The following is a 21,198-nucleotide window of genomic DNA, read 5'->3' on the forward strand; positions in this document are numbered from 1 at the left end:
AATGTGTTGCAGAGGGGCTGGCTGGGGCATGAGTGCGCCTAAGTGCAGGACTAGCCAGCAGGCAGCCCCCACACTGAAGCCCCCTCATGCCCACCTAGCCCCATCAGGGTCTACATGTGTGTCACTGTGGAGTAAAACACTCCATTGTAGGATCGTACTTGTATTTATAAGTACTAACCTGCAGTACAGTTAGTTCACTCCATCCTAATAGCACTGCATGTGTAGACACTGATATGTTTACTGCGGAGCTAATTAGGCAACTGCAGTAAATGTCTCATGTAGACATACCCAGTATGCTGCAGATTAGACTCTGATGCATGCAGCGATGACTGGAAATCTTTTTTTCTTCACTCTGCCTTTCACAGAACATGATTCATGTCTTATTTGTGGGTGTGTGGTATGTGAGAAAATATGGTATCTACTGAATAAGCCCTGGAAAATTTCTTCATCCATAGTAATATATAAAGTTTGACTGCTGCACACTATGTTTGCTTTGTCTATACCCAGTGCTTACTAGGAACTGGTGTTATCCAATGTATCAGATTGCTAAATTGGCTGCCTTCATAGTGATATTAAATATTTTGGAAGCATCAATCCCCTGCTTTTACTAAGGTCTTTGTGAATACAACTTCACAAAGAGATTCTTGGTAGGAATACTTGGGGCTAGAGAGACTGAAGGAAAAACAACTTTGAATTAGCAATACTGTGTGTCCTCTGAAGAACACAGATCATTTTGGTGAGTTAATCTGGTGGTGACGAGATGCACTTCTTGTAGTCTGAGATACCTAAGCCAGTCCTGAAAGGCAAGTGAATGGATGGAAGCATCAGCATATGGAACTTGAAATTTTTCTTATATTTGTTCAATTTCCTTAAGTCCATAATGGGATAATAGTCCCTAACACATGTTTAGTTAAAAGCATCTTGGGATCTAATTCCCAGCCATAGCAATCATACTTCCTACTGTCCCACACATGCACGGCAGAAGGTGCAACTGTGAAAGCACAGATCAGATTTCAATTACACCCCTTCTACTTGCCACGGTAGGGGAAACCATGGATCATTACTCTGAGTTCATCCTGCACTAGCAAACAGAAAGCCAGATGCCCACAGCCTGGCATGACCTGGGGTCATCCTGGGGATAGGGCAAACAATCAGTTTCTCAACCTAGTGCTGGGACAACCAAGGGCAATTTTGAGACTGGGGTGGCAGTCAGCAGGGCTATTGGTTCAGGGGATCAAAGGCTCCTGGTGGGGAACAAGCTGAATGGCTTTCCCCACTGGGACTTTAAACCCCAGGTGCAGGGTATAATGTGTTAATTGTGGCATAAGTGGCAAGGACACTACATATGCATGCAATTTAAGGCACTCTGGGTGCAAAGTTTGAAGTTCCTAGCAGGGGAAGACCTTTGGCTCCCGCACCAGGAACCTCCGATTCCATTCTCCCCCTCCCACCTCAACAGGGCAGCCCTGGGCCTAGCTAGAGAAACTGAGCCTGCCATGCAGGCAGATGCCAACAATCAGCTGACTGTCAGCACTGACCCTGAGTCAGCCACCTAACCAGGTGGGCACCAGGACTGCCCCAGGCCAGCACCAACACTAGTGGTCACACACAGGTTGGAGACCAGGGCTTTCCAGGGCTGATTCTGACAACCAACTGATTGTCAGGCATCAGCCCCTGAGAATCCCAGTGTATGGATACGCCACATGCCATAATAATGTAGAATATTTATGGATAGTTTATGTGGAACATTTTTTATGGCTGGCTTACCATTTTATGGCACCTTAAACTGGGTGCATATACAGCACACCTGCCCATTATACCATGGTTAACATGTTAGCATGCAGGCTCATAAAAATCAGCTGAATATGAACCAGCAGTGTGCCCCTTGTTGCCAAAAAGGCTAATGGCATACTGAGCTGCATTGGTAGGTGTGTTGCCAGTAGGTCAAGGGAAGTGATTATTCTCCTCTATTCAGCACTGGTGATGTCACCTCTGGAGTACTGTTTTCAGTTTTGGGCCCCCACTACAAAAAGGATGTAGACAAATTGGAGTGTCCAGCAGAGGGCAACAAAAATTGGTGAGGGGGCTGGGGCACGTGACTTATTAGAACAGGCCAAGAGAACTGGGCTTATTTAGTCTAGAGGAGACGGAGGGAATTTAATAGCAGCCCTCAACTACCTGAAGGGGGGTTCGAAAGGGGATGGAGCTAGACTGTTCTCAGTGGTAGCAGATGACAGAACAAGGAGCAATGGTCTCAAATTGTAGCAAGGGAAGTTTAGGTTAGATATTAGGAAGAATTTTCTCACTAGGAAGGTAGTAAAACACTGGACCAGGTTACCCAGAGAGGTGGTGGAATTTTCATCCTTGGAGGTTTTAAAGACCTGGGTAGACAAAAATTTGGCTGAAATTATCTAGTTGGAGTCCAACCCCCACTTAGAGCAGGGGGTTGGACCAGATGACCACCTGAGGTCTCTTCCAACCCTTATTTTCTATGATTCCTTGTTGCCAAAAAGGCTAATGGCATACTGAGCTGCATTGGTAGGTGTGTTGCCAGTAGGTCAAGGGAAGTGATTATTCTCCTCTATTCAGCACTGGTGATGTCACCTCTGGAGTACTGTTTTCAGTTTTGGGCCCCCACTACAAAAAGGATGTAGACAAATTGGAGTGTCCAGCAGAGGGCAACAAAAATTGGTGAGGGGGCTGGGGCACGTGACTTATTAGAACAGGCCAAGAGAACTGGGCTTATTTAGTCTAGAGGAGACGGAGGGAATTTAATAGCAGCCCTCAACTACCTGAAGGGGGGTTCGAAAGGGGATGGAGCTAGACTGTTCTCAGTGGTAGCAGATGACAGAACAAGGAGCAATGGTCTCAAATTGTAGCAAGGGAAGTTTAGGTTAGATATTAGGAAGAATTTTCTCACTAGGAAGGTAGTAAAACACTGGACCAGGTTACCCAGAGAGGTGGTGGAATTTTCATCCTTGGAGGTTTTAAAGACCTGGGTAGACAAAAATTTGGCTGAAATTATCTAGTTGGAGTCCAACCCCCACTTAGAGCAGGGGGTTGGACCAGATGACCACCTGAGGTCTCTTCCAACCCTTATTTTCTATGATTCTATATTAATCATGGTATCAATGTAACACGTAGAAGTGCCCAAAGGCAAAGGCAATCTCTCCTCCTCCCTCCACCTGTTATTTTTTTTTTTTTAAATGAAGAGACATGGAGGCCTTCAACATCTTTTTCTGCCTCATTTTACTCCTGAGGGAGATGACATAACACAAATATAACTGAGATCTATCCATGATGAGCTGATAACTGGTGACATGATTTCCTATAAGAGCTTTTGCAGTATTGAGGAACTCCAACAAGGTCTTAATTTCTAATATCTCTTATGAGTTTAGCAGGCATCTCTATGAGTGTCCAGAAGCTCAGTCACTTGTCAAATAGGCTCAAACTCTGATATCTCTTGCAAGTCTTGCTAATGTTAAGGGGAAAATACAAAAGATTCTCCAGGAGCACTTTTTAAAAAGCCCTCAATGTGGCACAGGACCAATATGCTACTTCTGACTCACCTTCACATCACACTGAATTTTAAGTTCCCAGGCTTTCAAATGTGTAAGAATTTTTAAAAGAATACGTTGTATAAAATAAGAATTTGTAAGATGAACAAAGCACCTAACAACTTTCACCGTGTAGCCAGAAGGAGTGTTTTTAATCTTGTATGCCTGGCAAGATGATGTTTGCTCTCCTCTGAGAGAAGACCCTGCCACAGCTGTCTTTACTCTCGTTTCCTCAAGGGATGCTTACTTTAATGTGCCATATAGGTAGCTACTCCAGAAAACTGGTTCTCAGAATGTAGAAGCAGGATTTTTTTTTTTTTTTTTTAAAAACCACATGAATGGGTCATACCTGCATTTGAGATTGTATTGCCTTTTATGCAATACCATGACAATTCCACTCGGCTGAGGTGTACAAACTAAGAACATTTGGCAGGACATTTAGAGCAATGTAACCTCAATACTGAAGATTATTCCCCTGATCTGACAGAGCTAGAATAGGATATTCAGGATATCATCCTAAGCAATTTTATCTTCCCGGTCTTTGTCTAGCTGGAGAAGGCAGAAGAGAAGCAGGGGAGTTATACTGTTTTTTTGTGATCTCCTCTATGGTTTTCCTATAATTACTACATAAATGATCAGAATGTTGAAGGAAGATTTTGTAAGTTTAAATAAATACATTAAAAATATTACCATCAAAATCAGGAAACTGTTTTGTACAAATGAACAAGCCAGATAGACATCCTGGGCTATGCTCAACTGTTAAAATTGGGCAGATGAATGTTTGATGCTTAGTGCATGAAGACTGACTCAATACTATGTAATTCTCAAACCAGCTCTTGCAGAGGGATATAGTTCAGTGTTATGATCCTCAGAAGAAACTGAAAAAAAAAATTAAAATCAGGATTCCTAAAAAGGCTGGGCTATCATTTTTTGGCCCTTTCTTTAAGGAGTACTTTGATTCAATAGTTATCACTATAATGCAGATATGAAAAAAATCCATGCAAATGTGAGGTGGAGTTTCCAAGTAAACACAGACTTCACAGTTGGTTGAAAATTCTGCTCGTATCAGCCTTCTTTCTTTGGAAAGTCAAAGGGTACATGCATTTTACGTTACATTTACATTGACTTAACTAGGGCTAGGATCCATTTAATGCCAATCTGTGCAGACATTCAGGGAGGTGAGTTAACTTAGATCGAGGAATGGCTTCGCTCGATTTAGTGAATGTCTGCACACATTCGCAGTGTAGCCCCAGGGCTGGGAAAGCCCAACTGCTCTTCCTATCACCTCCTACAACCCTGTTTGGGCAATTTTTAGCTCCTTGATCCTCCCACCGTGGAAGGACAACCCATGTGTGGACCCACCAACCAAACACCCTGCAGACTCACCAACACCTCCTATAGACCTGCTAGCCCCAATGCCACCCACCCCTCCCCCTATCCTGAGTTACTTACACTGGTTTCCCAGCATGCCTCATGGCACCAACAAATGTCTATACACACTGCTCCAAATCTAAAATCATGTGGCTTAAAGTAACCTGCATGCCTGTAGACCAGGTGCAGCAAGTTTCTGCACGTACTCAAAAAGTCTCATTAACCCCTACTGGAAAGTCATACTCCACTTAGGATATGACAAGCAACACAATTACTGTGGTATAACTCACCCTGGATTTTACTTAGCAATTGGGAGAAGATATGACCAGCTCTCCCAAGCTAGCTGCCTGAAGTATGCTCTTTTATAGTGCCCAGCCAGTAAGCGGCAAGTGCACTAGTCCCCAGTGAGCAAATCCAGGATGAAATTGAGTGAAGAAGCAGACACCAGTGTATAGTTACCCCTTATTTTCTGGGTAATTTTAGTTCAGAGCAGAATGCATTACAGTAGTGAAGAGATGAGCAAGCAATTGCCTGCTCCGGTTTTACTCTGGAGTGAAGCCAATTTACTCCAGAGAAACCACGTCATATGTCTGTGTCTTCAGTTATCACCTCAGGGGATTTCATGCAAAAAAGTAAAGATAAAAGGGTTTTGTTACACATTCACAAAACCAATCCTCATTACTCATCTTCTTCATAGGAGGTAGATTAATATTCCTTACAGGTTTCTGAGTGCTGCAACAGTTTCATAATTGAGTATCACCTGTGGAATCTTGTTCTTTAACATTCAGTTTCCTCAGCCCAAGAAGACTAAAATTCTCAGCTGTAATTGGATTGACCTTGTAAAACAATACTGTGAAGGCTTTAGATTTTCATGCACAGTACTCCATCAGCTGGTGTTTTATAAACTGTTACAAGTCAAAGATTAATAGTGAATGAGCCACTACTGAACTTTCTGCCACACCTACATGTTTACACTTCTGTCCTACTAATACTATGACTCGGATAATAACTTCTTTAAAAGGAAGAGTGTGTGACGCTACACTAGTAATTACGCACAAAGCCTATGTCAAAAGAAAGGTAAAGTGTTTGACTCTCTTACAGTTTTCAGCCCTATGTGTACGTTATGATATGTATGTTTAGTTACCTGATGTGTATTCACAAATTTTCAGTAACAGAAGTATCATATCGTTGTTTAACTAGTTTGGGAAGCTTAAATTTATAGCCTCAAAATATCATAACTTAAGTTATTATTTAACTGCTTGTTATCAGGAGCATTTTCTGCACACTTTCTAGTGAGGACTTTCAAAGTTTGGTAGGTAGGGAAAAATCAATATACAGACCAAATGCTGTAGGAAGAAACATCAGCATATACTGTGAGGAAGCATGAAATATACTACTTGGAAATGAGTCCGTATTCTATAAATTTTAAGTGGATGAAATACCACTGAAGCAAAACTTAGCTGGATTCTTTCCATGCATATACTACTAAGAACATAATTTACTTTTATTAGGAATCAAGTTTTTACAACTAAGGTAACATTTCAGCTGAAATTCTCTAGTAAGTTTCTAAAACATTGCACAAATGCTATAAAATACACCACAGGACCTCTTGCCTAGAAGAGAGAGAAAATTTACCAATTTACAGCTATAGATATATTTGTTCCAACTTGTGACGATACATTTATCCTTTCTTAACTACCAGACTTTTTAACAACTGTGCCATTACTACTCATTAATATCAGAATCAGTGTTCTTACTTTTGCTATTCATAAACAAACAAACAAACAAACAAACAAACAAACAAACAAACAAACAAACAAACAAACAAACTGGTCTGGTTGGATTCTCTTCTGCTCTATTCTGACTGGATTTTCCTTCTGCTTTGAACCTCTGACTAATAGAGAGAGAAAGTATTCCCTCATGGACAACAGACAGATGTGCGACAAAACATGAAATAGTAGCCAATGTTGTTGAGTAACACTCAATCACAATTCACACTGCTGTAAAATCATTACATATATTAATGACCAAAGAAGAAAAGAAAATACTTTCTCTCTCAGAGTGTGAAAAACAAACTGGTTCCAATTCAGATCTGAAAAAAGCAACTAGTTTCACTGGTTCACACTGCATTTGAATATGGCTCAGTGCTTACAAATAAACTATGAAGTCATGAAAACACAGGAGAAAATAGAACAAGATCCTTAGAGGCATACAAATAAATTAGGTTTAGAGAAGGAAACAGTATTTGCCAAAAAATACCGTTTAAGGTTTATATGCGAGCCTTCTGTTTTGCAGCTCACTCCAGTTAATAGTGGAGTTGATCATTCTGTTGCATTTACCTTGGTTGGGTTGCATGTTCATATTTGGTCTTGGGCCATAGTTGCCCATAGGCTGTCCTTGGCTCATAGTCATCTGATTCTGTACTGGCATGCTCTGTGAAGATGGCACTGAGTGATTATAACCTCCCATGGACCCATGGCTACTTGAAGGCATGTTCATGGAACTGTTTGTCATGCTGAGTTGATTAGGTCCAGGTCCTTGCATAGGCATATGGTTAGGTCCTTTGGAGAGAAAAAGCATGTTACAGTAAGTACCCTGAAACACAATGCTAATTCTAATTCTTTAAACTACATTGACTAAAATATGGAGTTTTGCTCATGATTTGTTGACCTGGTTAAAACCAAGTTAGCAACTGTCATTAAACTTATTTCCATTAGGACACTGCACTTCATCTCAAACAGAAGCTAAGACTATTAAAATAAAAATTGCAAATCATCATTCAGCTTTTCTTATATCTACAGTGCATGCAAAAATTAACCCTTCCAGCACTAAGCTCACACATCCCTTAGATTTCAACAGATGACCTTCTTGATTAGTGTTACAGTAGGAGCTGTAAGAGTCTAGCTATATAGATTTTATTTTATTTAAAATAGCTAAAATAAATAATATTTTGAAATTGATATTTAATAATGAAAAGATATTTATATAGTGTTCTACAGACCTAACGTTTATACAGTGCAAAGAGATGTATACAATAAAAACTGGTTATAAACATATTTAACATTAGGTTCTAAAAATCAAATTTACAGCCAAAAGCACATAGCTATATTTAAAGATTACAGGAGGGGGAGGAAAAAAAAAAGTTCACCTCTCACCATTGCTCCTAGTGAAGACCCAAAGGATGAACAACCTGGTCACACACCCATATGGCCAGTTATAACTCTTCACCCTTTACTCCTCCCTTCCTGGCAAGACAGGCTGGAGTTTGATTGATCTCTTGGTTATACCCATTCTCAATGGATATTTTAAAGAGTATGAACATGACAGCTTGATAGAACACCATCTGACCAGTTTACCTGTTATTTCAGCCAAGCAAAATTTAAGGTCCTCCCCCAATTTAAGTATTAGTTGTTCATATGCTGAATATTTCTTCTCTTTTTTATAACTAGAAACTGCCTCTGTATAAAGGGTATTTTTCTTTGCCCTTCTCTGGTAGCCACAAAATGCAACGTTATTTTCTACAGTCTTTTTAGACAGGTTATATCCCCAAAACTTTAAGAATGAAATAATATAAACCTAAAATGAGAAATGCAAACAGAGAGAAAATGAAGAGTCCATGAAAATGAAAAAAAAAATTCTTATTAGATAAGAAACTTGATTAAAAGGTAATGAAGTAAGAAGGTATATGCAGATGATACATAGTAAGAAGAAAATATATCCTGCTACTAGTAACAAGACAGGACAATTTTGAAAGTAAAAACCTGAACCATGTCAAGTATAAAAGGATGCAATGGTTTGGCTAATATGTGTGAAAATTATATATAAGCACTATATTAGGGCAGAGTCTGCAACCTATGGCTTGCAGGCTGCATCCAGACATGAGGGTTCAGCGGCATTCAGCGGCACAGAGGCTTTCCCAGTGTCATTGTGGGAAGCAGTAGTGGCAGCAGGTGTTCCCCCCCTGTGTCTGGGTGGAGAAACAGTGGTGGCAGCACCAGGTCCTAATGCCTGCCTTCCTGTCTCTAACCCAAGCTGGGTCCCACCGCTGAACTAAGGTTTTAAGAGCCAGGTCTTGGCCAAGGAACAGAAACTGTAACAGTGAAAGATCTTTGATAGATGTACTATTTGAAGTGCTTCAAAGGGTAAGGTACTCATCCTTTGAAGAGCTCCAAGATGGCTGAAGTATTCCCTGTTATATTTGTCTGCTCTGCAGAATGTCTCTATTCTCCGGCATCCTACAGCCCTCCACTCTCCCCCTCCCTCAGTGAAGGGAGAGATGGTGGGTAGCAGGGCAGAAAGTCAGTGAGCACTCTCCTGTGCACTTGGCTGTCTTCAGGGCTAGAAAGCAAGAATCCTTGAATGCCTTTCGATATCTGGTCTCCTGGTTCAAGTGTGTGTGTTTGAGGGGGGTGCTTTAGGAGATGGGTCACTGACAGTCTGGGTGGAGGGGAGGAGACGGAGAAGGGGACAAGGGGACACAAAGGGAAGCTACAGGACTGGATAATCCCAGTGAGGTCAGAGGCTGGAAAGCACTAGTTGACAGCATGCCTTACTCACCCCCACCTCCTCCTGGAAAGCATAGATGGAGGACAGAACAACCCTGTGCCATGTCCCTTGGCTACAAGCAATCTCCTGCATGCAGCTGTTGTAATTTTGAAATGCTGCAGCTAGTGGGCATGGGATGGGCCTGTGGCTGAAGTGCTCCATTTTTTGAACACCTCAAGGTACAGCTTCATTCAAAGTACTTCAAATAGAATGTCAGTCCAGGGCCAACGTGAAAACATTAAGGCAGCACTTTATGTGGTGTTACAGATTACTGGCAAATTTGCAGACAAAAAGATGGAAGGAAAAAAAAAAAGACTATGGTCAAGAATCAAAATCTTGTATTTTCTTGCATAAATTATACCTTCAAATAAGATACGCACCTTGTTTCTGAAAAGCAGAATAAAGAAAATAAGTTATTTCCTTGCTTCTACAGGAGGAGCCCCAGGGCAGGGGATGTCCATAGCCAGCAGCTAGGGAGTCCCAAGAGCAGCACTGCAGTATTACTTTCACTCATCTCCCCTCAGCCAACAAAAACTGCTATTATCATACTTTCTTGCTTATAAGGCACTGAATTTTGGTGGGAAAAGGGTATGCGAGAAAATACAGTAATAAACCAAATGAAAAAGAAATGAAGAATATGGGATTATGCTTAGGGAAATTCCTCTTGACCAAAGGAAGTCTTTTGTGTGCCTGATATTTTGCTGAAAGAAAATTAAACAGCTTTTAAGTCTCCTTGATCAGGCAAACAAAAAAATGGAAAGGGTGAGGGCACAAGATGTGTCATGCCCAGTATAGTCTCACTGCAAAACAAGTATCTAAGATAATGATAGAGAAAATAAGTGGAAAATATGGGTACAGAGGGGGTTGCTGGCACGAAGGAAAATCCACTAGAAATCCGTAAAGAATATTTTGGTAAATAGGAATATAATCAGGAAAAAAGTTAATGTAGTCTATATTGTTTTGTCTTCAGAACTGTCTAAGTTTGGAGTGGAGTAAGGAAAATGCAGAAGTAGATCTGTAGGAAAAAAGGAGGTCATCGCTTACTATAAGGATGAGGTAGCTGTCAATCTGGCAGTCAGAGCAAAACCCAGACTCAAGGATATTGTAGAAGAAACAACTGCAGGAATGACAGAAGGCTACTTTCTCATGCACATTACTGAGAGAGGGAAGAAGAGCACAGAACAGTAATTTGAGTCAGGACCTAGAGAGTTTTTATTTGCTTTTCATTCAAAGAAAAAATTGTCAATACCAGATTTTAGAGAGCTGAGAAAGACAGAAACAAAGGAATTCTGGACAAGGAGTATTAAAAGGAGCTACAGGAGAAAGACAAAAACGATAGTGAAAGAGAATCAACAGAATGAAAAGAAGAAAGTTGGCTGGCAAAAGACCGAGAAGTTGATAAAGTAAAGGGGGAGAAATAGATTATTCGCAGGTTAGAAAATGAAAAGTGCTGAAATGTGACAAAAAAGGATCTCTTGAAGTGAGACCCAGTATTCCCATAGGTGAGATCATGTCCCGAAATACTTCTTAAGTCTCCCTCTAGTTTGACAGCGACACAAGACTATTAAAAATTATGAGTAAGTTTGTTTAAAGAAAACTGCTCGCTTTGAGTATAACAACTCATTCAAAAACTCATGGAACAAATGCTTTAAGTATGAACTTGAGCTCTCTTCTGTCTTTTGACCCATTATGAATGGTGTGTTAGTGTGAAAGCAAAACACTTGTAACAGGGTAAGTCCAGACAAGACTAAGGTTATGCTCAGAGGAAGGGAAAGGGCATTTTGGAGTTTGCTGGTAATTTACAAACATCTAGTATTCAAGAAGTGCAGCTACCACTGGAGACTGTCACAGAACTTTCCACCTGGAGGCCCATATTGCAAAGGTGGTAAATATGGTTATTATCAACTCCTTCTTATCAATATATTACACCCAATTTTCTCCAGGATTATCCATATTGCAATTAATGCAACTTCTTCAAACTGGCCTTCCTTCTAACTCAATCCAGATTTCTGCCCTATTGTAGAAGGCAACTATATTTCCTCCATAAGGTAAAAGGAAACTGGTTATGGCCGTTTTCTCTGGCTACTAGAAAACAGTGCCAAAAGATTCAGTAATACATAAAACCCTTTATTATCTACATCAGTAGGGCCAACGATTCATGGTTTATTGGTTGCCACAAGTTAGCCGCATGCCCTCCTCTAGTGCCACTCTGATCCCCTTCCCCAGCCTGATTTACTGTTCTGCCTTCTGCTCCCTGCTCTATGCCACCTGCCCCATCTGCTGCTCTAGTTTCTGCTCTCTGCCCTGTGCTGTCTGCCCCTTCTGCTACTGCTTTCTCCTCCCTGCCCTGTTTGCCTTCCCCCCCAATGTGCCATAAACAGAGGCCATCCATGCCATTTGTAACACTGCAAGCTGACTTCCCATGATCCTAGACAGTAAGTGCTAAGTCAATCATCCCTTACTCAAAAGTTCTTTACCTAGAAGGGAGTGACCTACAGTGAGCCCTTAAATTTCTTCAGGACTGACCAAAACAAGGTGGGTTTTTTCCATCATGATTCCTTCATTGTAGATGTTCTATCCCATAGAAAACTTCCAAAGCTCCTCAGTTAGTCTGTGCACTAATCATTCCAGGTAGGTCTATTCTCGATTATTTTATCACAACTCCCTTGTTTGTACATGTTCTTGACTATATACTATTTTTTGACTGATTGACCTTTTTTTTTTCCCAAGAAATTTACAGTTATGGATTAAGCTTCCATTGCAAATATTGCACAGTAGGTACCCTCTGAATACATGAAACAAACACATGTATACAAAATAAAGTAAGTAACTGAAAGCACACATGTCAATGAATACAAAAGGTCTGAATTTAGGAACCTAACAACACTTGCAGACAAAAAAATTGTCACATTTCAAATTGTACAATTAATATGATAATTCTACTCTTTTTCTAAGGCATAGGAAGAGCTATTAAACTCAGGGCACAATCCTCAAGTTAGAGCTCCATCTTGTTTATCTTTATCTTCTCAAAGAATCTTAAATAGATTACAAAAGGGAAAAAGCAGACCTAAAAGAAAGTTGGAGGTGATAAGTTAAAAAATGTGTTTAAAGTCTCCAGTGGGAAACTACCCAAACAAATCTATACATTTTTCACATATTTTTATAAGCCTTCTTTTATAATTTTATGTAATTTGCACAAGATAAATCACTATTTAAAATGTTTCTCCTCTTTTTGTAGTGAAGTCACGACACTGAAATTGTGATTTTGCAATCGATTTTCTTTGAAAGTGATGATCATCATAAAAAAAACTAGAGGCTGGGGGACTGAACTGTGAAAGATGATGGTATTCCCTGTTGCCATGTCTACACGGTAAACTTACCATGCCTGGCTAACATGTTCCCACACTGCATTGCTCCAGGAGGTTTGCCTCCTAAACCACAAGTAGTGTAGTACATCCACAATGAATTGAGGGCAGGGTAATAATTAGCATGGCAGTGGGCTAAAGAGCTCATCTACAGTGCTGTATGGACACAGCTATACTGTTTGTGGTTTTGGAGACAGCTCAGGGGAAGCAGCACAGCATTTGAGGGTATTGCTGTCTAGAATAGTAAGTTTACTGCCTAAGACTACTGCAGAGAGACCCTGGGAAAGACGGGATATTCTCCATCAAAAATACCTCTGCTCCACCCTGGGGAGCAACAGGATCTCCACTGCCAAATTCAGACTGTGTAGAAGTAGAAGACGTAACTAGATTGTGCTCCAGTTCTCTAGGGGCTGGCCAGATAGCTGGTCACAAAGTTGATGGTGTCCCCATCAGATCAATTAAACTGTATTGTAAGTGAAAGTAAGAACTTGAGAAACTACTATGTTTTTACCTTGTGTTTCAAATTCTATGTGGTTATTTATTACGTTTGCTCTCAGCAGAGTTTGCCCATGTACTTATTTGAGAAGGGCGAGGAATCCTTTGATGACAATGTCCTTTCTCTGAAAGAATCACTACCTCAAAAAAGCCTTGGTCTGAAGAGTACTCTTGTCTCCACTGGGGGAGAAGGCTTGAACTAAGGGAACGTAATTTTAAATTGACAACTAAATTATGGGAAGTAGGTACTAGGATTTTATGAAAGGAAATTCTGGGAAACAGCATCCCTATAAAGAGGCAAGCTTTTCCAGGCTCCTTCATTCTGACTGACTGCTGAAGGGAGCAGTTATCTCTGTTGTCAGGACTGTGCAGTGTGAAATTTTATCATCTTATGTCATTGCTTTTTCTACTTCCCCAACACTGACTTTTTATGCCAGCTTGTTTTGTAATAAAAAACTGACTTTAAATTTACACCTGAAACAATGATCTTGAGGCAGTTTCTTCACAAATCTCTTAACATTCAATGTTTTCCAAGATAAAGAATATAGAAAATTAGTGGAAATTTGATTATATTCTGTATAAAAGTGTTCACATTTTTAAAGCTTACCCAAGCTTAAAACACCTTGTTTAAGATATAACTATTTTATTCCTATATCATTTTTAGCTATGATGATTTTAGATTGTCTCTTTATGGAAGGATTTGTATTCATTCAGCCACAGGCCAATACCTTTCCCCAATAAGCCTTCTAAAGCCAGCTGTACTGCATGGTTTCAAACAGACTAAATTTAGCCAGTTCTGTTCATCAGAAGAATGCTGTGTGTCAGCTACATCAAAGCCCAAGGGCAGCCTGATAAACACTGAATACAGGTCACGTAGCTCTGTAGCTAACAAACTCTAAGAGAGCTTGTACTCGGGGGCATTCAAAGCAGTTTTGTCATCAACAATCTAGTATCCCTTGAGCCCCCATGTCGTTTCTGTTGCTAAGCAACGCTGGTGTTAATGTCTTAGAGGAGAAAAACTTACCAGGCATCTGGCCGTTCATCTGGTTCTGCATGTGTGGTGCAGGAGGGCCCCCACCTACCATACCATCTGAAGACATGTTGTGAGAACGTGGAGGTGGGGGAGGGCCACTCTGACTCATTCCTCCAGGACCCATAGGCATATTCTGTGTGGGTGGCTGAAAGGAGACAGTTTAGTCAAACAAGAGAAGCAGTTAGTCTGACAAATATATTTATGTACATATGGTACAGCAGTTGCCTATATTGTTAAGTGGGGTATGAAGGAAAGCACTGAAAAGCATTTTGTTTCTTCTGATATGTTTAGCTACCCTTAGTAGTCATTTTAGGAAAACTTTTTCTATCTCCTTTGATTTTATTACATGCGCACAGCACTGCAGCGTCTTCCAGCATGGTTTTTAAATACCGCACCACAAATCAATGCCTCATTAAAAATTAGATTAGAAGTTTTCAGATTGCTAAAGAAGTTACCCTTTCTGCATAACCTTTTTAAGGTACAACCCCTTCATAGGAATTTAAGGCACTAATTTTCTACAGCTGTGTTTTCAAAGCAGTATTTTTTACATCAAATGCAAACCTTCTATAATCTTTTCTATCTAACACAGTTTCTGGTACACCCATAAAGTTTGCAGCAGGAAAAAACAGTTATATCAAAGTGAAAGTCTCCAAATGCTTGTGCATGGCAAAATAATTGCTCCTAGATATGGTGAAAGGTTTGAGATCTCTCCCTCTGAAGCACAGACGGCCTCGTTCATAATTTTGTGCCAAACACCCCCTACAGACTAGAAGCACATTAGGGCTGGCCTCCAAAGGTCCAGAGACAGCTGCCTAGAACGGATGTTTTTGGCAAATTTCCTAATGAAACTGTGAGGAAAATAACTAAATAACCTTGAGAGGTCAAATAGGGAGAGCAAGAAAACAATGTACACAAGAGGGAATTTACCACCAGGTACTACTAAGAGGGACATATGGGAGTACAGAAACTGATGGTAGTTAGTTTCATTCTCCCCTTCAACTCTCAAAAGACCATATTCTTCCCCCAACCCTGATGCCTCAGTCAAATGCTTTCTGAGATAAAATTGTTCTCATTTTTCAGAAGAGAATACAACACAGTTGCAGCCAGGGGGTTACCCAGATGGACTGGGGGTAGGCAGACAGGTATGAGCATATATCTGCAGGGAAAAATGCACATACGATGGAATTATCCAGTAAGCTCTGTCAACATTATATTATGGCAGAGGCCACCTCCTTAAGCAGATCTTTTCTTTCCTTCCTATCTATATGGGCTCTGAGCAACAGTTAAGTTTCTTCAAAATTTCACTGGAAAATTTGTGAAAGTCCTTCTTTCTAGACAGCAGTTTCTTACAAATCACCAATGTACTCCCAGCAGGAAAAAAAAAAAAGCAAAAGGGAGAGAGCATCCATTATGAATGCCACTCTCCATCCCCCACAAAGATACAGAGAAGGGGATAACCTTCCATAATGGCATTACCCCACTTTCTGCAACAAAAATAGCAGGACATGGAGTGGGTAAGGAATGAAAGCAGCTACCATTTTACTTGATCTGCTACTTTTATTAAAGGGGGTGGAGGGAAGGGAGGAGAAGAAAAAAAAAAAAAAGGCCTCTCTGGGAAGCTCTTGTTTCCCTTCACTCCAGCGGGGAGCTTTGTTGACACTAATTGAACAAGAATTACCTAAAAAAGATATCAAGTATGCATCAAGACAAGAGAGTCATTGACATTATTTCCCATTTTATTTTTAATAAACTAGTTTAGGAATACATGACTAAGGACCACTGGAATTTGCACTGGCAGTGCACTGCAAAGTGGCTCCTTTAACATTACAGTTTCTGCTGTGCACCTCCTCGCCACTGGTTGGCGGAGAGGCCCAGCCAATCGCCCCCGATTAGCAGGGAGGTGAAAACTGCAGTTTTAAATATGCCATGGTTTTTGCTTCCCGCTGCTGATTGGCCAAGGGGCCCTGGCAGCCCTGCTACGTGCTGCTGACCAAATGGGAGGCAAAAGCCATGGTGTGTTTAAAGCTGCGGTTTTCGCCTCCTAGCCATCAAAAGCAAGTGGCAAGAGGTGGGGCCAACAGGGCCCCTCCGCCAATCAGCAGCAGGGGGTGCGCGGTGAAAACTGCAAGATTAATGAAGCCACTGCACAGCACACTTCTGGCATGAATTCCAGTCATCCCTATACATGACACATGAGGATAGTGTTCAATACCTGTGTATAAAAAGTCAAATAATGGAGCACGACAATAGCTTAGCCTCTGCAATCTCAGGGTAGACCCAGAACACTATACTAATTGGAATTAAATAAACTACACAAACATTTTGTTCCCAAACTTATTTCAAACATAAATCATTAGCAAACAGTGATTAGAATGAACTATGAATGAAAAATACTAACAAGCGCTACAAGTCATAAGGCTATGTTTAAGCATGTTTAAAGGTTTTCTAAAATTCGTGGGAAAGTATTTGTAATACAGCTAAAATATAATAACCATAGAAGTTAACATACCTCTAAGCAAGAAGAAAACAGATACGATGTCCAGAGGAAAAGTTTGGCTAAATCACAAGATTCTTAAGATTATTTGTGCTGAACAGGGAGGGAAAATGTAAACTCAAACCAAGTTAACTAGTAGAAAAGGTCATAAACAATGAGAGAGAGAAATGCAAGGGAAATTAGAAGGTCTAAGAGAAATTCTGCAAAGAAATATTCAAAGACAATAAAAATACACTGAAAGAATTTTGTATTATATCAGTAAAAGAAACCCTGCAAGAGACTTTGTGACTCGACTGAGAATAACCAGGGAGGTAAGGGAATAGATAGGGAGAACAAGGATATAGCTTCCTTGCAAACTGATTTAGAAGTTTTCATCACGAGATTCTAGCAAAATATGCATCTTGAGAAAAGGAAAGACTCCTGGAACATGACTTACAAGACTAGCTAAATGAAGACTGTGTGGGCCGGGTGTGAGCCGGGCCCTTTTTTGTGCTCTGCGCAGGCTGTGGCCAGCAGCCCGGGCACACGGGGTCGGAGAGAACGGGCGACACGCTAGAATTAGGCACAGACTCGTAATGGTAGATTTAAAGATTGTTTACTTACACCAAAGATGGTTGCGGTGCAGGCTGGAAAACTTGCTCGAGTTGCAGCTACAAACAAAACGACACGAATAATCACGTGGAGTTTGCTAGGCTCCACGGAAACAGAGCTCCGGATGCCCTGGACAAGCGCGCCACCAAAATAGAAACCTCGTAGATACGTCTTAAAAAACAAAATTATCGCTCGAAGACGGAAAGAGGTGGGCGGTGGATCAGGTCGCCAAACTCCTCTAAATCTCACACAGGGTTTCTATTACCCTGCCGTGTACCCAGAGTCCCCACGAGATGGATGTGGAGTCCTCTTCGGCTTGGGCGGAAACCGCTCAAGCCTCTTATACTGCTAGCAGGCCAATCGTTAGCCGCCACATGGGAATAATTTAGAACTAGCCAACAGCGGAGAACAAATTTGCATGCGGGTGGCGGGAAATCCTTTGCACCGTGCATTTCTCTTGCAACTTGAGAAACGCACCCTGCAAATAAAGCTACAAATTGGCGGGAAATTCTCCCTTGCACCGGGGTTCTCCTCTGCAGCAGAAAACTCCACCGTGCAAGGAAGCTGCAATTTAGCGGGAATAATTCTAGTGCCGAAGCACACACAAAATCATACCTTTGGGTTATGACAAAGACTAGGAAAATAAATTATATTTAAGAACAATACTGAGTTTAGAAGAATTTGTCCAAGAGTTTTGAAGGAATGCGACAATGAAGTGTCAAAGCTACTAACACGTTCAAGCTCTAATTAAAATAAACTATTCTACCAGAAGATTGGAAGGCAAAAACATATTTTTAAAAGTGAGACATGAGGGCTAATACTAGGAATTACAAAGCTGAGAGTCTTACACTTCAATACTGGGTAAACTGATTTAAATAATTAAAAACAGAATTATAATATACCAAGCCAGATATAGGATAAAGACAAATTAGCAAAGCTTCTGTAAAAGGAAATCATGTCTCTCTAATCTATAAGAATTCTTTGAATGTGTCAACAAAACAGCAGATAAAAGAGGACTGGATGTCTTAGTTTATTTAAACTGACAAAGGGCCTTTGACAAAATACCTCCGCTGAGAAAACTAAACAGACCTAAGGTCCATACAGTCATAGATTAGAAATTGTTTATGGGCATTGGCAGACATTAATTTAATCATGACTAGGATCAGATTAATATCATCCCATGATGTTGCAGAATTTCTGTCAGGTCCTAATTATGCAAATTTGGGTCCATGGGGACCTTGGGATCAAGCACTCGGTCATGTGCCCAGACATTCAAGGAATGCTGTGGGAAAGAAAATTGGGGACCAGTCCAGGATCCCATGGTGTTCTTGCAACCTGCTGGAACAGGAAGATCCCAGCATCAAGAACCAACCCACAACGCAAAGCTGCTTGCAAGCCTGAACCTTTAAAGGGATGGTGGACACACATGATCAGGGAACCAGGCAAACATACAGGCCTGCAGGAGCCCAGCATCAGGAAACTACTCCTCAAATGTCAAGGAGTGACATTCAATTAAACTGAAGGAAAAGATGAATACAACCTACAGCCGATAAGGAGAAATTCTTCCTAGTGACATAATTATACGCTATTGGATTTCTAACACTTTTTTCTGGCTTCTTTCTATCAAACATGGTAAAAGAAAAGATCACTGGGTTAATCTGGAAATATCTTTTCTACAAATAGCAGGAACAGCAGGACCTTATTAGAAGCTGGTCAACCGCTTTCCAGCCTATTTTAATAATGATCTAACCAGCAAACAAATCAATGGTAATTTTCATATTAAATCTTTTCTTAATATTAAGATATAAGTTTCTGTTTTGTAAAGGAAGATGAAAAATAGGTCATAAAGTTTTAAAGCTTGTTTTACAAATTAGGCTCATTCAAAGCAATGTGACTATCCCTGGCTACAGGTAGTAAAATACCAAACAGGAAGAACTTATTTCAAATACACATTGATGATATATTGTTAAAACACTTGATAAAAACAAACAAACCAATCCCCACCCCACCCAAAACAAAACCTTTCTTAGCAAGTAAATTGACACAACCTGAAGTCCAATGATTGACCCAGCCAAACTAAACAGATAGGATGAGAAAAATTCATGTTAATAAAAGGTTTAGACTTGAAGAAGATAAAAATAAAGGCTCCTTGGACAGGAAGTTTTATTTCAGGATTAAGTGCAGAAGAAAAAGGAAAACCTTTGCTATTTCACAATTTGAAAACTGGAATCAAATGCACTATTTTGGGGAAAATGGATCTTACAATAAATCAGGTAAGTCAAAAGGCATCCTGAACTGTGCAGTCATACCAACCAGTTCACCAATAATTTTCCAATTTCTTTCATTCCTTTGAGATCTCAGAACAACAGCAGAGACTACCTATGCCTGAAGAAGGGGGTTTGTGCCCAAAAGCTTGCAAAGAACATTTTTCTAACTACTCCTGAGGCAGGCAAAATACAGCCCATGGGCCACATTCAGCCTGCCAAGCCATTCTATCTGGCCCGTGGGGCACCTACAAAGTTTAGAAAATAAATATTTATCTGTTCTGGGCAACTTGTCAAAGATGACAGGAGCAGGGGCAGAAGGACCCAGGGGAAGCTGACAGGAGTCCGAAGAAACACCAGCCCGCCAAGTCTGACCTCCAACTCGTCCCATCCAGAAGCGTCTGCCTGCTGCAGCTTTCCCTGCATGTGGCTGCTCCAGCACCACATGGCCCCTGGCTGCACCCATGGATCACAGGAGCAAGGGCGCACTGGTACCTTGAAGCCAGGAGTGGTGTGTGCATGTGCGCGCGTGCGTGCGTGCACACACACACACACACACGGGAGAGAGAGAAGTGAGGCACGCACGTAGTGCGCGTATGTTCGTAGGACAAGTCTCATAAGCACCCCCCACCATACACACACACAACCACACGCCCCCTCGCAGTGCCATACACACAGACCCCACACCCACACCCCCTCACACAGCCCTGCCACTTCTCCCACACACATCCCACCACAAACCCAAACCCACCCACACCCCACATAACCACACACACTCACATGCTCCCTGACCCCATACCCACCCCCCCACACCTATCTACCCCAACACATACCCACACCCCATGCCCCCCACGGTTTAAAAGAGTAAGGCTTCATTTTAAGCTATTGTACAATCACCTCTGTGTACACTACACAAGCGCAGGTAAATCAGGACAAAAATTTTTTTTTTTAAATCAAATTAATGAATGTTTGAGTTGTTTGATTTTTAGAATGCAATTTGGTATTTTTTTGGTTCCGAGATGGCAAAACCCTTTGCTGAAAGGAGTACTTCCGGGGGCAAGGGGAGGGACTTCTGGTGGCAAAGGTTGGGGGCTAGAGGGTAGGACTTCTGGTCCCAAGATGGCAACCAGGGGGCGGGGCACCAGTCAAGGGGCAGGGCTACCCATGTGGCCCTTGACAGCTTGTCAAAACTCTGTAAGTGGACCTCCGCCCAAAATTTCCCACCCCTGAACGACTCAGTTGGTTTAATAAAAGATATCAAAGAACCTTGCCTACCAATTTTCCAAACCGCATTTGAGGTGTTTCTTCAAGACACAAGACAGATCCTGATACAAATAAGAAGGAAAACTACAAAAGAGTAGAATTCCACTACAAGAAGCCATCAGCCTACAAATGTTCTTTTACCAGCTCTGCTACGACTCATTTAACTTAAAACTACTATAGGGTGCTTCATGAGACCAGGGAAGGCAATTAATTCAGCAGG

At 41.1% G+C, this 21,198-nt stretch overlaps 1 protein-coding gene across 6 annotated transcripts in view; it reads right to left on the reverse strand.

Moving 5' to 3' along the window:
* The window catches only part of SS18 (SS18, nBAF chromatin remodeling complex subunit), a 55,676-nt gene that overhangs the window by 16,467 nt on the left and 18,011 nt on the right, over positions 1-21,198 (reverse strand). For all 6 annotated transcript variants that reach the window (XM_025214063.1, XM_014524113.2, XM_014524106.2 and 3 more), the window contains exons 4-5: positions 14,358-14,511; positions 7,268-7,489 (exon numbers count right to left, since the gene is read on the reverse strand). In XM_025214063.1, coding sequence (XP_025069848.1) covers positions 7,268-7,489; positions 14,358-14,511 — 376 coding nt within the window. The remainder of the gene's footprint in view (positions 1-7,267; positions 7,490-14,357; positions 14,512-21,198) is intronic.

The sequence above is a fragment of the Alligator sinensis genome, unplaced genomic scaffold (genome assembly GCF_000455745.1).
Source record: "Alligator sinensis unplaced genomic scaffold, ASM45574v1 scaffold117_1, whole genome shotgun sequence".
In the NCBI taxonomy this organism is placed as follows: Eukaryota; Metazoa; Chordata; order Crocodylia; family Alligatoridae; genus Alligator; species Alligator sinensis.